Source organism: Cherax quadricarinatus, chromosome 1 (assembly GCF_038502225.1).
Source record: "Cherax quadricarinatus isolate ZL_2023a chromosome 1, ASM3850222v1, whole genome shotgun sequence".
NCBI lineage: Eukaryota > Metazoa > Arthropoda > Malacostraca > Decapoda > Parastacidae > Cherax > Cherax quadricarinatus.
In genome coordinates this window covers 74,631,685-74,648,886 of record NC_091292.1, presented here as the reverse complement: position 1 = coordinate 74,648,886, position 17,202 = coordinate 74,631,685, and the positions used below count along the sequence as shown (strand labels likewise).

At 40.3% G+C, this 17,202-nt stretch overlaps 1 protein-coding gene across 5 annotated transcripts in view; it reads left to right on the top strand.

Annotated features, from left to right (window-relative positions):
• The window catches only part of Cog7 (conserved oligomeric Golgi complex subunit 7), a 144,606-nt gene extending 136,315 nt beyond the window's left edge, over positions 1–8,291 (top strand). For all 5 annotated transcript variants that reach the window (XM_070082768.1, XM_070082777.1, XM_070082757.1 and 2 more), the window contains 2 exons: positions 2,225–2,373; positions 5,533–8,291. In XM_070082768.1, the coding sequence (XP_069938869.1) occupies positions 2,225–2,373; positions 5,533–5,705 (322 nt within the window). In that variant the 3' untranslated portion in view covers positions 5,706–8,291. The remainder of the gene's footprint in view (positions 1–2,224; positions 2,374–5,532) is intronic.
• The last annotated feature ends 8,911 nt before the right edge of the window (positions 8,292–17,202 follow it).

Genomic DNA, 17,202 nt, shown 5'->3' with positions numbered 1-17,202 from the left:
CTCTTATATGGATGTGAAGCTTGGGTGGTAAATGCAGCAGCGAGGAGACGGTTGGAGGCAGTGGAGATGTCCTGTCTAAGGGCAATGTGTGGTGTAAATATTATGCAGAAAATTCGGAGTGTGGAAATTAGGAGAAGGTGTGGAGTTAATAAAAGCATTAGTCAGAGGGCAGAAGAGGGGTTGTTGAGGTGGTTTGGTCATTTAGAGAGAATGGATCAAAGTAGAATGACATGGAAAGCATATAAATCTATAGGGGAAGGAAAGAGGGGTAGGGGTCGTCCTCGAAAGGGTTGGAAAGAGGGGGTAAAGGAGGTTTTGTGGGCAAGGGGCTTGGACTTCCAGCAAGCGTGCATGAGCGTGTTAGATAGGAGTGAATGGAGACAAATGATACTTGGGACCTGACGATCTGTTGGAGTGTGAGCAGGGTAATATTTAGTGAAGGGATTCAGGGAAACCGGTTATTTTCATATAGACGGACTTGAGTCCTGGAAATGGGAAGTACAATGCCTGCACTTTAAAGGAGTGGTTTGGGATATTGGCAGTTTGGAGGGATATGTTGTGTATCTTTATACGTATATGCTTCTAAACTGTTGTATTCTGAGCACCTCTGCAAAAGCAGTGATAATGTGTGAGTGTGGTGAAAGTGTTGAATGATGATGAATGTATTTTCTTTTTGGGGATTTTCTTTCTTTTTTGGGTCACCCTGCCTCAGTGGGAGACGACCGACTTGTTGAAAAAAAAAAAAAAAAAATCCATTTGTTCTCTAGGCTTCCTTAACTTGTTAATCTCACTCCAAAACTTTTTCTTATTTTCAACAAAATTTGTTGATAACATCTCACTCACTCTCTCATTTGCTTTCTTTTTACATTGCTTCACCACTCTCTTAACCTCTCTCTTTTTCTCCATGTATTCTTCCCTCCTTGCATCTTTTCTACTTTGTAAAAACTTCTCATATGCTAACTTTTTCTACCTTACTACTATCTTTACATCATCATTCCACCAATCACTCCTCTTCCCTCCTGCACCCACTTTCCTGTAACCACAAACTTCTGCTGAACACTCTAACACTACATTTTTAAACCTACCCCATACCTCTTCGACCCCATTGACTATGCTCACATTAGCCCATCTATCTTCCAATAGCTGTTTATATCTTACCCTAACTGCCTCCTCTTTTAGTTTATAAACCTTCACCTCTCTCTTCCCTGATGCTTCTATTCTCCTTGTATCCCATCTACCTTTTACTCTCAGTGTAGCTACAACTAAAAAGTGATCTGATATATCTGTGGCCCCTCTATAAACATGTACATCCTGAAGTCTACTGAACAGTCTTTTATCTACCAATACATAATCCAACAAACTACTGTCATTTCGCCCTACATCATATCTTGTATACTTATTTATCCTCTTTTTCTTAAAATATGTATTACCTATAACTAAACCCCTTTCTATACAAAGTTCAATCAAAGGGCTCCCATTATCATTTACACCTGGCACCCCAAACTTGCCTACCACACCCTCTCTAAAAGTTTCTCCTACTTTAGCATTGAGGTCCCCTTCCACAATTACTCTCTCACATTCACTTAACATCTCCCAAAAATCTCTCTCTCTCCTCTACATTCCTCTCTTCTCCAGGTGCAAACACGCTTATTATGACCCACTTTTTGCATCCAACCTTTACTTTAATCCACATAATTCTTGAATTTACACATTCATATTCCCTTTTCTCCTTCCATAACTGATCCTTCAACATTACTGCTACCCATTCCTTAGCTCTAACTCTCTCAGATACTCCAGATTTAATCCCATTTATTTCCCCCCACCAAAACTCCCCTACCCCCTTCAGCTTTGTTTCGCTTAGGGCCAGGACATCCAACTTCTTTTCATTCATAACATCAGCAATCATCTGTTTCTTGTCAATCGGATACCGAGGCAAAATTTTTGCGTTAAAATGCATCGAATACCGGATTTATCGAATACCGATGCCATTGAATACCGGGGGTCCACTGTACTAGCAATCAAGCTAAGGGGCACCTTAAGAAATGATACATTAAAAATAAACGAATGTACATAAATTATCTGTGAATGGTACAATTAAATAATAAGTCATAAATCCTGATGCTTAGTATGTGTGTATGTTTATCGTGAAGGGTAATGTATAGGGTACTGCTTAGAAACTTTATTAATATTTAAATTTTGTAATAAAATATTTACCAAATTTCAGTGGACGAGTGGTGAGTGAAAGTGAAATAAGTGCTGCAGACTTCCTCATCAACAGTGTTGGTCAGAACACTTCTAAGCTCTACACTGATGCTATCCTCAAGATTCCTGACATAAGCACATCAATGATTACCCAGCTCACCACAGATATTGGTAAGTTTTACTTGAAATTCAACACCCATATCCACCACATAACAAAAAAGTATCCAGAACAGTTGTAATCCTCTCAGAGATACGTTATTTTGTACCACACACATCTCTACTTACACTGTACTATTCACTGATTTACCTCTACCTCACCTATGCTATTTGTGCCTGAGGATACCCAACAGCAACTCATCTAAAGCCAATAATAACCCAACAAGAAGCTGCAGTACGTATGATGATCACACAGTCCACTGCTAGACAACACACCCCTCTTCTCTTCAAAGACCTAAACCTACTCACTATACAAAACATTCACTCTTACTGCTGTGCAACCTACATTTTCAGAGCAATAAAATCTGATATAAATCCCGAACTGAAGCAGTTTCGTGATAGTTGCAACAGGACCCATAGACATAATACTAGGCACAAAAATCTTTATGACATTGCCCCATGTCTGGCTAAATCTCTTCAAAAATTCAATGTACATAAAAGGGCCCAGAATCTGGAACTCTCTGCTAGAAATCCCCAGAACCACTGACTCGGCCAGTATTTTGAAAACTACCGTTAAAAAACATCTCATCTCCCTAACATCCTAGCATCAGCTAAATGTGTAAAAGCTTTAAATGAATATTCTCAGTGTCATGAAAATATGTAAAATATTATGAACAACATATGCTTATTCTCACTATCTGGAACCCTCCCAAACCTGTAATTCTCTCCATTACACTTATTAAAGCCATATAGAATGAACTAATACGATATTCAGTTATTTTGTATTCGTTTGTATTCCTAAATATACAACTTATTGTTATTGCCCTCTTAATCTTAAGTTAGTCTTAAGTTTGCCCTAAATACTCTGCATATACAGGGGCTTTCAGCATGTACACCTAATGTCATTCATTCTCTTTTGCACAACAACAGTATCATGCTGAAATAAAATATATTACAGTGGACCCTCGACTAACGATATTAATTGGTACCCGAGAACGATGATCGTTAGTCAAGTTTTTTTAACGTTAGTCGAGGCAACATGTTAGCGTTAACATGCATCGTTAGTCGAATTTAACATTAGTCGATGCCATCGTTGGTTGAGGGTCCACTGTATTATTCTTTCAACAAACTGGCCGTATCCCATTGAGGCAGGGTGGCCCGAAAGGAAAAATGAGAGTATTATAACATGATTATTATTATTATTCTTAAATGTGTTCGCCAAATCACTGGCCTTTTGGTTACCAGAATAAAACTAGATGCATCATTTAAGAAAAATAATAGACCAGGATCTCTCCAGCTTAGAGCAGAGACCAAATACTGCGACAGGCATTTTCTCATTCTTTCATCCTGGGATTTCAGTTTTTCTTTACCTAGGCTAAAAGCTATTCAGTATTATATTTATGGGGAAGGGCCTAGGGAATAGGAGGTAATCAGGTTTGATTTGAGGAAGGGGAAGGTAACTAATTCACTGTATTAAGAGCCCTTTACTGGCATTAAGGCACTCCTCTCAAAGGGAGCTGTTTAATGGACTTATTTTATTGCTACACCTTCCAGTGATTTGAAATTTTTTATTTTGTATTGGAATTTTATTGTATTGTATTGCAACTTTTTTTCTTTTTCAGTTATTGTTCACTCATTATAAAAATTTTCCTAGTGCTCTCATATTCTAGGATAATTATTGGAATGAATCTTTTGTATATCATTTTGTTGGATGCTTTTGTAACAGACATCAAAACAATTAGATCATCATCTTTGTAACTTTGTAGTTTTAAGATATAAAAGCAAATTTGATAGACAAGATTTGATTTCCATTAATGTATACTGTGATGTTTTGATTAGATTGTGCACTAATAGATAGTTGATGATTGCTTCCCCATAATCTCTTAAAAAAAACATGCAGATATGGAAAGCTATATTCATTGGGTGGTAGTTTTCTGTTATCCCTCTACTTCAAAAAAATTAGTGTATTTCTTCACCTTAAAGGTTTTTAATTTTCAATTTAGATAAATAAAAAATTAATAAATAATTTTAATTTAAGTTGAAGATTGAGACACTTATGCAACATATGGGAGTCTTTATTGAAGAAACTTTTTGCCACACAGTGGTTTCATCAGTCCAATACAAAGCAGAAAGGTGTAAGGAGAGGGGGAGTTTGAGGTAATCAGTCTCCCAGCCTGGAATCGATGTGTTCAGTCCATCACTCTTGTAGAAGGTACCTTTCTACTTTTCTACAAGAGTGATGGACTTCATCAATTCCAGGCTGAGGGACTGATTACCTCAAACTCCTCCTCTCCTTACACCTTTCTGCTTTGCATTGGACTGATGAAGCCACTGTGTGGCAAAACGTTTCTTCAATAAAGACTCCCGTATGTTGCGCAAGTGTCTCAATCTTCAACTTGTTGGTTTTCAAAACCATTTATCACATTAATTTAAGATGCACTTAAGCATTAAATTTATAATATATATGTATTTTAACCTAATTTTAAATTTTCAATATTAAGATTTCTGGGTAAACATTACTGAGATGGCTTTTTTGTTTTATCTGCAATATATGCTGGCCATGTATGTATGGAAGGAACCTGGTAATGTATGTATGGAAGGAACCTGGTAATGTATGTATGGAAGGAACCTGGTAATATATGTGTATAGGGAAGGAACTTGTTAATACTTCTTTCTTTCTTTCAACACACCGGCCGTATCCCACCGAGGCAGGGTGGCCCAAAAGGAAAAACGAAAGTTTCTCCTTTCACATTTAGTAATATATACAGGAGAAGGGGTTACTAGCCCCTTGCTCCTGGCATTTTAGTCGCCTCTTACAACACGCATAGCTTACGGAGGAAGAATTCTGTTCCACTTCCCCATGGAGATAAGAGGAAATAAACAAGAACAAGAGCTAGTAAGAAAATAGAAGAAAACCCAGAGGGGTGTGTATAAATATGCTTGTACATGTATGTGTAGTGTGACCTAAGTGTAAGCAGAAGTAGCAAGACGTACCTGAAATCTTGCATGTTCATGAGACAGAAAAAAGGACACCAGCAATCCTACCATCATGTAAAACAATTACAGGCTTTCGTTTTACACTCACTTGGCAGGACGGTAGTACCTCCCTGGGCGGTTGCTGTCTACCAACCTACTACCTATAACTTGTTAATACATGTTTGATAATTTCCACAGATTATATTTGTAATATCTTGGAGGACCTGGGAGTGAGCACTTGTGAGCCACTTGATAAACTGAACACCCTTTTGAAGACTCCTGCTGACCGGTACTGGAAAATAGCTCCTGGAAATAACCCAAGACTAATTGCTGCTGTGAGACAGATGCGAAATATTCCTGTACAGTCTTAAATTTATTTTTGTGCTGTTAGGAAACTTCTTGCTTTAAATTTGATATTTGCATGTAACATTTTGCATAATTTTTTTAATATATTTGTATTTGTGTGTAACTTCAGAAATATATTTTACACCTGAGAATCTAAGATGAATAAAGAACCACGGTATAGGCGGGGATTGAACTTGCTTCTAGTGAGTTGTAAAACTCCAGACTGGCATATTAGCCACTGGGCCAGCTGGCTACAATAAAATTTGTCTAACTAGGTATATATGTACACCAAAAGAAGATTAGAGTGTTGGGTGAGTTGAAGAAGTCCTCTTCAGCTTGCTGATGGACACCAGTTCCAGCTCACAGTCACCAGCATCATCTTTTTTCTCCATGGAAGTGGAACAGAATTCTTCTCGCGTAAGCCATGCATGTTGTAAGAGGCAACTAAAATGCCAGGAGCAAGAGGCTAGTAACCCTTTCTCCTATATATGTTACTAAAGTTAAAAAGAGAAACTTTTTTTTTTTTTTTTAAGCCACCTGCTTTGGTGAGATACAACCAGTTTGTTGAAAGAAGAAAAGGAAGGTTAGCATAAGCACCACTGTGACCACAAATGCAAGTTTTCACGATGAATCTTCCGCCAGTGTGCCCATGATGAACTCTAGCTCAAGTTCCGTCAAAGCTGTCATCACGGCTCCCGAAATCATAATGACGTGATTGGAAACAAACCACTTTACAGGCATGGATTGAACTCTCAGCTAGTGAGTTGCAAAACTCCAGATTGGGGACTTGAGCTAGAGTTTGTCACTGCCATGCTGGCGGGAGATTCATTTGTAATAACTCGCATTTGTGGTCAAAGTGGTGCCTATGCTAACCTTCCTATGGTGTATAAATATACCTAGTTGGATGAATTTTAGTGTAGCCAGCTGGCCTAACGGTTAAAGCACTGGTCTGGAGTTTTACGAGTCACTAACCACGAGTTCAATCCTCGCCTGTACCACGGATTTTTTGCAGTCATGTCATTACAATTTCATGAATCATGAATAAAGAACAGAAATACCAAACCAGTGGTAAATATCTTTATTAATATCTAAACACCATCTGTTATTCCAGTGTTTCAAAGTATCAATCCATAATCAGTGCTAAAATTATTAAGAACAATTGCCAAGCAGAATAGCTGGTCTGTATCAAAAGCAAAAATGTTCTGTTTAAATAAAGTCATCAGATTATATATATAATTAAGGTACACAAGTAAACTTAACAATATTGCAGTGTCTAGTCTAATATACTTTTTTTTCAAAAGAGAAATGAAAGTTTCTCTTTTTACATTTAGTAATGTATACAGGAGAAGGTGTTACTAGCCCCTTGCTCCCAACATTTTAATCGCCACTTACAACATGCATGGCTTACGGAGAAAGAATTTTGTTCCATTTCCCTATGAAGTTAATATTTATACATTGTGTGAATGTAATGGAGTTGCTCAGTTGAGGGCTTATTCTATAGAACTGTACAGGGATTCAGAGATGATGTCTAATCTCTTATATGATGCTGTTAAAATTTTGAAATATTCAGATGTAAGAGGATGATTGTTTAAGTGAAAGTGATTCCTAATTGCATAATTAGATGTTTTAGACAAAGGAAGGCCAGTTTGAAACATATAGCTACATTGTTCCATATTTGCTTTCACTTATCTAAACTACTTAATCTTGCAATCAAGGATCATTGCCTCTTCAACAGCCATCCTCTTATATCTGAGGATATCACAGTTTTGACAGCAACATCAAAGAGATCAGACTCATCATTTCCAAATCCCTGTACAGTGTTAGAATAGTCTCATCTGAACATCTCCATTACATCTGTTCAGTTGTTCATGCAGTGAGCCATTTTATACGTGAGTACATAACTCTGTGTTTGTATAAATATTAGGTCAGATATTGTAGTACTGTTAGGGTTGTGTGTGTGCCTTAAATATATTTTAAAACTGATGACTTAGTTTTAATAGAAGAATTTTCTTTTGTTGTAGATCTGTTAATTTGGTATATCTGTTCCTTATTCATCTTATATTTAAGTACAGTTTTGCCTTCTTTCACAAATTCAGACGAGTTTTTATCATTTCACTTTATATATCTACCGTGTAGTGAATTCTTATTCAGAATGATGTATGCTCTGGGGGGGGGGTGTTTGGATTTAAAGAAATTGAGATTTTTTTTTAATCACCTTGCCAGACATTATTGCATTTGATTTCTCTGGTAATCTCTATTAATTCAGATGTATTAACACCCCTTAATGCAGGTGAGAGGCTTATGATCCAAGGAATGTGACCCATCTTCCCTTTCCTTGGATTGAACCTGATTGCCTCCCATTTCATTAGGTAGTGTGTGTGACCTCTATGGATTTAGTGCTTCTCCAGTGAATGTAATAATAATAATAATAATAATAATAATATACTATGGAACCACTTTGAAGAAGTTCTGACAGCTGTGTCTTCAACATGAGAGACTTTTTCAAGCTAAGTGTTTTTACATTCATCTTCATAAGTAATGTTTTATATATAGTTATTACAGCTGTTAAAATCTGTTCCTTGTTATCTTATTAAAATATGAAACAGTGACAATGTAATTCAATCATATTCCTGCAACTACAGGCAGACTTGAAACCTTATGGCAGAGATCACTGGTTGTAAGTCATTTATTTGTCAGCTTATCAGCTGTTGTCAGACTTTCTCAGAAAGTTTCAAAATATTTTTTTTATTATCACACCGGCCGATTCCCACCAAGGCAGGGTGGCCCGAAAAAGAAAAACTTTCACCATCATTCACTCCATCACTGTCTTGCCAGAAGGGTGCTTTACACTACAGTTTTTAAACTGCAACATTAACACCCCTCCTTCAGAGTGCAGGCACTGTACTTCCCATCTCCAGGACTCAAGTCCGGCCTGCCGGTTTCCCTGAATCCCTTCATAAATGTTACTTTGCTCACACTCCAACAGCACGTCAAGTATTAAAAACCATTTGTCTCCATTCACTCCTATCAAACACGCTCACGCATGCCTGCTGGAAGTCCAAGCCCCTCGCACACAAAACCTCCTTTACCCCCTCCCTCCAACCCTTCCTAGGCCGACCCCTACCCCGCCTTCCTTCCACTACAGACTGATACACTCTTGAAGTCATTCTGTTTCGCTCCATTCTCTCTACATGTCCGAACCACCTCAACAACCCTTCCTCAGCCCTCTGGACAACAGTTTTGGTAATCCCGCACCTCCTCCTAACTTCCAAACTACGAATTCTCTGCATTATATTCACACCACACATTGCCCTCAGACATGACATCTCCACTGCCTCCAGCCTTCTCCTCGCTGCAACATTCATCACCCACGCTTCACACCCATATAAGAGCGTTGGTAAAACTATACTCTCATACATTCCCCTCTTTGCCTCCAAGGACAAAGTTCTTTGTCTCCACAGACTCCTAAGTGCACCACTCACTCTTTTTCCCTCATCAATTCTATGATTCACCTCATCTTTCATAGACCCATCCGCTGACACGTCCACTCCCAAATATCTGAATACGTTCACCTCCTCCATACTCTCTCCCTCCAATCTGATATTCAATCTTTCATCACCTAATCTTTTTGTTATCCTCATAACCTTACTCTTTCCTGTATTCACCTTTAATTTTCTTCTTTTGCACACCCTACCAAATTCATCCACCAATCTCTGCAACTTCTCTTCAGAATCTCCCAAGAGCACAGTGTCATCAGCAAAGAGCAGCTGTGACAACTCCCACTTTGTGTGTGATTCTTTATCTTTTAACTCCACGCCTCTTGCCAAGACCCTCGCATTTACTTCTCTTACAACCCCATCTATAAATATATTAAACAACCACGGTGACATCACACATCCTTGTCTAAGGCCTACTTTTACTGGGAAAAAATTTCCCTCTTTCCTACATACTCTAACTTGAGCCTCACTATCCTCGTAAAAACTCTTCACTGCTTTCAGTAACCTACCTCCTACACCATACACTTGCAACATCTGCCACATTGCCCCCCTATCCACCCTGTCATACGCCTTTTCCAAATCCATAAATGCCACAAAGACCTCTTTAGCCTTATCTAAATACTGTTCACTTATATGTTTCACTGTAAACACCTGGTCCACACACCCCCTGCCTTTCCTAAAGCCTCCTTGTTCATCTGCTATCCTATTCTCCGTCTTACTCTTAATTCTTTCAATTATAACTCTACCATACACTTTACCAGGTACACTCAACAGACTTATCCCCCTATAATTTTTGCACTCTCTTTTATCCCCTTTGCCTTTATACAAAGGAACTATGCATGCTCTCTGCCAATCCCTAGGTACCTTACCCTCTTCCATACATTTATTAAATAATTGCACCAACCACTCCAAAACTATATCCCCACCTGCTTTTAACATTTCTATCTTTATCCCATCAAAATATGGAAATAAATTATTTACAATGGAAATCCCTTGGTGCTGGTGAAGGGATCTTGGTCTAAGAAATTTGACTTATTCTCCCCATCCTCAGATCAAACCCAATTAACTCTCATTTTCCAGGTGCCATATGACTAAAATGTTTTTATCACTTCCCAGGGTAATGATGATAAAGAGTGGAAATAAAGCCTCTGAATGAAAACAGGAGCAAGCATTGCAAAATGCAGCCATGATGGCCATCCCAGCTTGATGAACATGAATTCAACTTATTATTGTGTGTAACACATTTATAAACACAAGTGTGAATGGTTGGGTATACATAAGTAGGAACTGCCTCGCATTGTACATTGTCAAGATATTGTGTGCTTGTACAGTAATTATTGGCAATTGTAGAATTATTCAAGGCACTGATTATTTAAACAAAAATGTTATTCAATTGCTGTATTTATAATGTAAATAAATTAACAACATCTGCTCTCTTCACTGTATCTTTTCTTCCCTTTACCCAAGGGCTGATTCCTTTCCTTGGTAATGCTTTGACTGGGATTATCCTTGCCAGGGTGGTTGTTGCCTTCCATTATTGATGAAGTACTGTCCTTGTACATTGTCTTTTCTCTTTCATGGAAGTTGATCCTGGTTTGGAGTTGCAGCTTTATGGTGGGCAGCACAATTCTTTGGTGGATGGCTAGAGATAAAATGGGAAGTTCAGTTTTGGTTCCACCTTAATCAGTTGACTGGTAATGATCATTCTTTTACAGTATAATGCTGGGTGACTTAGGCTGATCCACTTGTGTATTTGCTTCCCTGACTTGCAGTTCAAGGGCTTTCTTTAGTTTGTAGTTGCCTCGTGAAATTCAGAGCACCTTAAGCAAGTGAATGTGAGTGGTATCAAATGAGTGGGATGACGATGTGCCTGTTGGTAGTCTGATGGAGAAGTGTATTAGCCATTAGGCAATCTGCAATGGAGAAGTACATTTGCCTATTGGCAGTCTGCACTGGAGAAGTATATTTGGCTAGAGTTAGTTAAGTATCATAGAGGTATGCACCCTTTTGATCCTGTGGCCATTTCTTATCTCTGGTACTTGGTTATGCAGTACCTCTCAGTTAACCTTGGAGCATTAGTATGCTTAATGCACACTTATTAGATTTGTGGGGCAATGAAAAGCTCAAGTTTATAGGCTACTGGATAATACCTCTCCTAGTGTTCACAAAGTGGGTGATCAAGCCTGTGAGTCTTCCATCTCTGGAAGTTTCACTCCCAATTGACCCCTCTTTTAGGGGGGCTCCTTCTCATGTTAAAGAGGCTATTGGTCTGAGGAATTGGACCTTTCAATCTTCTTCCTCTGACCAAGCCCAATCCCACCTTCCCTGTCCCATTCTTCCTATCCCTCCTTTCCCATTCCTCCTCCTTTATCCATCCCTCCTCCTTTTCCCATCCTTCCCCTCTCCTTTTCCTGTTTTCAGCCTTTGGGTTCTCCCCTCAGGCATTGTGGTTCCTAGGTTGGGGAAAGGGTATTGTTGTTCATCCCATTCTGTTGAGGTCCTTGGTAGTTGTGTAGTTTGCAGTGGAATCTGGATCATCTGGGGATGTCCCGCTCCCTCTGGTCTCCAGGGGGGGGGGGGCTTTGGGTGTCTTTTGGGTGATGGGTGTATCTCTGGAGTCTTCCTGTCAAATTCCAGGTAGTGGTGGCCAAAGGAGGTATGCCTTGTGGTGGATATTTAACTGCCCTCTCTTTTGTCCACTGAGGTGGCTCAGTAGATGTGAGGTTGCTATCCTGGATTGCTGGTTTACTGGCATGACGGGTAGGGTATAGCATGGGTTCCATGCTGCATCTGCACTTCTGGCTGCACTGAGACCCTCTTAGGTGTGGAGTGGGATTTACGGTCCTTTCATTCCTCCTAGGAGCTATTTCTCTACATTCCCCCCACTCCCCTTTTTTCCTTTTTTTTGGTAAACAGAAAGAAAAAAAAGTGACATAACCATGGAGTCCCAGATCCATGAAATTTCTCCACCTGGGCCCTTTCTGCTGAAGCACCCTCTTATGACCTAGATTCATTATTGGACCATTCTTCGACCTTTCCAACATTCCAGGACCTTCTGTGAGTAACATTTTGTCGCTCCCTCCTAGTACTAAGGTTCCCCTGACTCCTTTGATATATCCGACCTCCACATATCTTTGACCTTGCTTCTAGCTTCTCCCACTATGGTGCGACTATTTTCAGATTGCCCACCCATCTTAGGATGGACCACCTCTGGTCCCGCACCTAAATGTCCACGACATTTAACTAATGACACTGCTTTGATTACCTCTCACTCTACCCAGAAAAGACGAGCATGACACTACATATCAAAGGACTAAGTTTTTCACTCTGCAACCAACCTCTCTCACTAACTATCTTTCTGTTTATAGTATCAGTAAGGCACTCCTTCACCACATTTGTCAAAATATTTCATTTCATGCTCTTAAGAGCATGCTGGCCAGGCTCACAATCTTTCCCATCTTACGTCCACAGATGCTATTCCTGTAACAATTTGAAAAAGCATTTCTCTCGATTCTTGTAAAGGTACCTTCATACTGTCTCGTGGCATTGTTCAGCATGATTTCCAGACATGTGATGATGACATTCTGGAGTAACTTGAGTTCCAAGACCTCTTTATTCTCAAAGTGGACACTTATGTACTACTTGCTCATGGGTGGAAACGCTTTCCCTGGAATGTAGCTCGCTTGACTTTTGACTACCATTAGCTTCTGTCCTTGGTTTATGTTACAGAACACTGTTTACAAGTCCGAGAGTTGATCCCTACACTACAACTGTGTAGAAATTGCTGGCATTTTGGCCATCTAACGAAATATTTCAGGTCCATGGCAGAATGTCCAGTCTGTGGTGCTACTGACCATAGCAATACATCATGTAGCCTACCTCTTCCTTGCCTTAATTGTAATGAGGCTCACCCAGCTTATTCTTGTCGTTGCCAAGTTTACTTGAAAGAACAAGAAATCTGCTGTCTCAAAGAGAAAGAAGGGTTCACTTTGCCATGACGATCTCTCATCTCCACCTCCAAGGGAGACTTCCATGTCTTTCTTATTCTCAAGTTACTAAGAGACCTCCAATCTCTGCAGTACCTACTTCCACAATTCCCTCTGTGGTCATAACTTTCACAGTCACCTCTGTTTCTAACTCTTTTGCAGCCCTGGCCTCTGAGGTCCCTACCTCATTGCCTCAAACTGTCCTCGAGTCATCTTCTTGTTCAAATGTTTCTATGTCTACAAGACCTCTCACAGCTACACCATCCTTTTGCCTCTCTACTTCTTCTAAGTCCCAAAGTTCAAATCTCCTTTAACCCCCTCCCTCACATATCCTTCTCAAACATTTTTCCTTTCCAGTCTCTGTGCCTAGTATGTACTTCACTGTCTGTTACAGTTCCCTCCTTTCCTGTCCCCTCCTGAGTTTCTTCCTCTCCTGTCCCCTCCCAAGTTTTTTCCCAAGTTAACTCTAACCTCTCATCCTTGTCTCTCCGATCTTTACTCACCTTTCTCCTCCTCCTATCTCTGATGCCGAACTATCTGCAACTTCTTTGTCCTCTGAAATGCTTGATGCTGTCTCCGAACATGTTGAGGAGACAAAACCAGTGATGTACACCGATCCTCCTCCCATCACTCTTCCTCACTTTTCTAAACCATGTACATGACTCCTTTCTTCACAGCGTTTCAAGCCCTCGCTGCTTGCTTGTCTTCCACTACCTTCTCACGTAGACTTTACTAACCCTCATAGTCCATAGACACCTACTGCTTCATGCTACCAGTATGCTTTTCTTTGTAAATCATCACTTATTTACAGTGGAATATTTGAGGCCTCAGGGGTAATTGAAGTGAGCTTCAGGTGTTTCTCTCCCAGTCTTCCTGCTTGTGTTTGTTTATAAGAACCTAAATTGTGCTCCACTGTTATCCATCCCATCTCAGGCTATACTTTATTGCATTCATTACACTGCATCCTGCATGTACTTGAACAGGTGGTATACAGTCTGCTCTTTGTATCTTTCTCTGTCAACCTTTATTTATTCCAGATGCTACATTTCTGGTTTCTTCCTTACCATCACCTCTTCTCTTATTAGCTGATTTTAATGCTCATCATTTTCTGGGGGGGGGAGGTGACTGTGACTCATAGCAGTCAGTCAGAGGTTCTTCTCACCTCTCTTCCCCTCCATGTTTTAAATATGGGTACTCCCATCCATTTTGATCCTCACACTCTTATCTCTCTATTGATCTCTCAGTTTACTCCTCAGCTGCACTCGACTTGTCTGTGCTTCCAGATTTACATCCATCATTTTTCTATCCTCCTTACTTCCCATTCATATTTTCACCCTCCTCGAAGCCCATGTTGGCAGTTTGAGCGGGTGAATTGGGACCTACACTCGCCTCAAACTGCTTTTAGTGAGGACCCTTTATCGTCCTCTACTGACAAGATGTTACACCTATTGTTAGCCTTAGTTTTAACTATGTCTTCACATTCTATCCCTCAAACCTCAAGTAGGCATTCTTAGTAATGCATGTCTTGGTGGTCTCCTGCTTGTGCTTGTGCAGTACATTTGAAACGTGCTGCATGGGGGCAATATCATTACAATAGGATCACAGAGTGACTCTTTGATTTTAAGTGGGTGAGAGCGGTCTCCCAACATGTCATCCATGAAGTTAAACGCACTTGTCGGTGGGATTATGTTTCTACCGCCACTTCGGCTTCCTCTATGAGTGCAGTTTGGAATAAGGTATGAAAATTGAGTGGCAAGTACTCAACATACCCAGCTCCCATTCTTTGGGTTGCCAGTGTCAGTGTTGCAAACCCTCTTGAAGTTGCCGTGAAGACTGGAAATCATCTTGTCCGTATCTCCAAAGGACTCCATCTATGCCCCTCATTTCTTTCCTCCAAGTTGGCCAGATAGTTACTACCCTTAGACTTTCCTTCTAGCAAGGAAGAGTCTTATAATGTGCCTTTTACATTTCTAGAACTGGAGTCAACACTGTTATCTTGCCGATTATCGGCAGCTGGGCCTGATGGCTTTCATATTCATATGCTTCAGTATTTACGTCCATCAGTCCATGCAGTCCCTTTACATCTCTTCAATCTCATTTGGTCACAAGTTCTTCCCCAGCTGTGGAAATCTCCCATTGTTCTTCCTTTTCGTAAACTAGGTACTTTGGGACATGATACCTCACACTATCGTCCCATTGCTCTTACCAGTGCAGTATTCGAGGTGATGGAACGTCTGGTAAAATAGACGTCTGGTGTGGTATTTAGAGACACAATAGTCTCTCCTGTCGTCAATATGGCTTTTGTAAGGGCCGCTCTACTGTTGACCCCTTACTCTGCTTAGATATGTATGTTCATAATGCCTTTGCTAGTAACCATTCCATTATTGCAGTCTCTTTTGATCTTGAAAAGGCATATGACACTACTTGGAGATATAACATCTTGGCCCAAGCCCACTCACTCCTTAGGTCTCCAATGCAGTCTGCCATTTTTCCTTAACTTATCTAAGAGAGATTTCCGTGTTTGGGTTAATAATTTGCTCTCCTCGGACTTTGTCCGAGCTGAAGGTTATTATTATTATTATTATAATCAAAAAGAAGCGCTAAGCCCCAAGCTGAAGGTGTCCTCAGGAATGTGTCTTTAGTGCTACACTATTTCTCCTTGCTATAAATGATCCGGCATCTGTTCTTCCTTCTATTATTTGGTCATTACTCTACGTTGATGACTTCGCTATAGCTTGTGCACGCGCTGACTGTTGCCTAGTAGCAGTATCTCTCCAGAATGCTGTCAATCATGTTTCCCATTGGGCCACTTCTCATAGTTTTAAATTTTCTAATGCAAAAATACACTAAATTACTTTCACCAGACATTCTATCATCCCTGATACTCCATTGTCCCTGTATGGCTCACATATCCCTGAACATGATATGGTCAGATTTCTCGGCCTTCTGTTAGATTGCTGGTTGTCCTGGAAACCTCACATTACCTCCCTGAAAGCAACTTGCCATAGCTTGCTGAACCTCCTTAAAACCCTTGGCCCTCTTTCACGGGGGGAACAGATTGTTGAACTCTCCTTCGGATGCATTCAGCCCTAATTTTATGGAAACTGGAGTGTGCTAACCAGATATTATATTCAGCTGCCTCTCCTGCAACTCTTTCTAAACTTGATCCTATCCAGCATCACGGATTACATTTATTTTTGGGTGCTTTTTGCTCCTCACCAGTCGAGAGCCTATATGCAGAGGCAAATGTTCCATCCTTGAACAGTCGACGTGATGCTCATTGCCTCTGTTATTCTGTCCACTCTTATGACCTTCACAATCCTTCTATGTATGGGATAGTAATGGATGTTAGCAGAGGTCCATCATTTGTTCGCAGCCTGTTCACTCCATCCCTTTTCTCATCTTCACTTGCTGTTGTCTTCTCATCGGTTGCCTCCTTTACATGTTTATCTAGCTTCCAACTTTTCACTTTCCCTTTGGGAGGTTCTGGCAGTGCGTGTCTTTTCTTTCCAACTGCTGTGTGTGAAAGCCCAAGCACAGTGGACCCTTGAGTTTCGTAATTAATCCGTTCTAGATGATGCAAGGGAGAGACTTGTTTGCTTTATGCTCAGCAAGGCAGATGACTGCAACATTCCTTTCACTAATTATGAACTTGATGCAGCACTAACTAAGGGCAACTCCACGTCGCCTGGTGAGGATGGTATTACTTACAACATACTCAGATTGCTGTGTCGAGTACCAGGTAATCCTTTACTTGAATTATATAACATGAGTTATGTCACTGGGGAGCTCCCTAAATCATGGACCAATAGCCTCATTATTCCCATTCCGAAGCCCAATCAACAAAACTCATTTCGCCCAATTTCCCTTACTAGCTGCTTGTGTAAAACATTCGAAAGGATGATTCTTAATCGTCTTATGCACAGAATTAAGGAATTCTTGTCACCCCGGTTGCATGGCTTCATGCATGGAAGGAGTGTGCATCATTGCATTACCACCTTTCTCACTCTGCACACTGACAGCTCATACACTACGTTCCT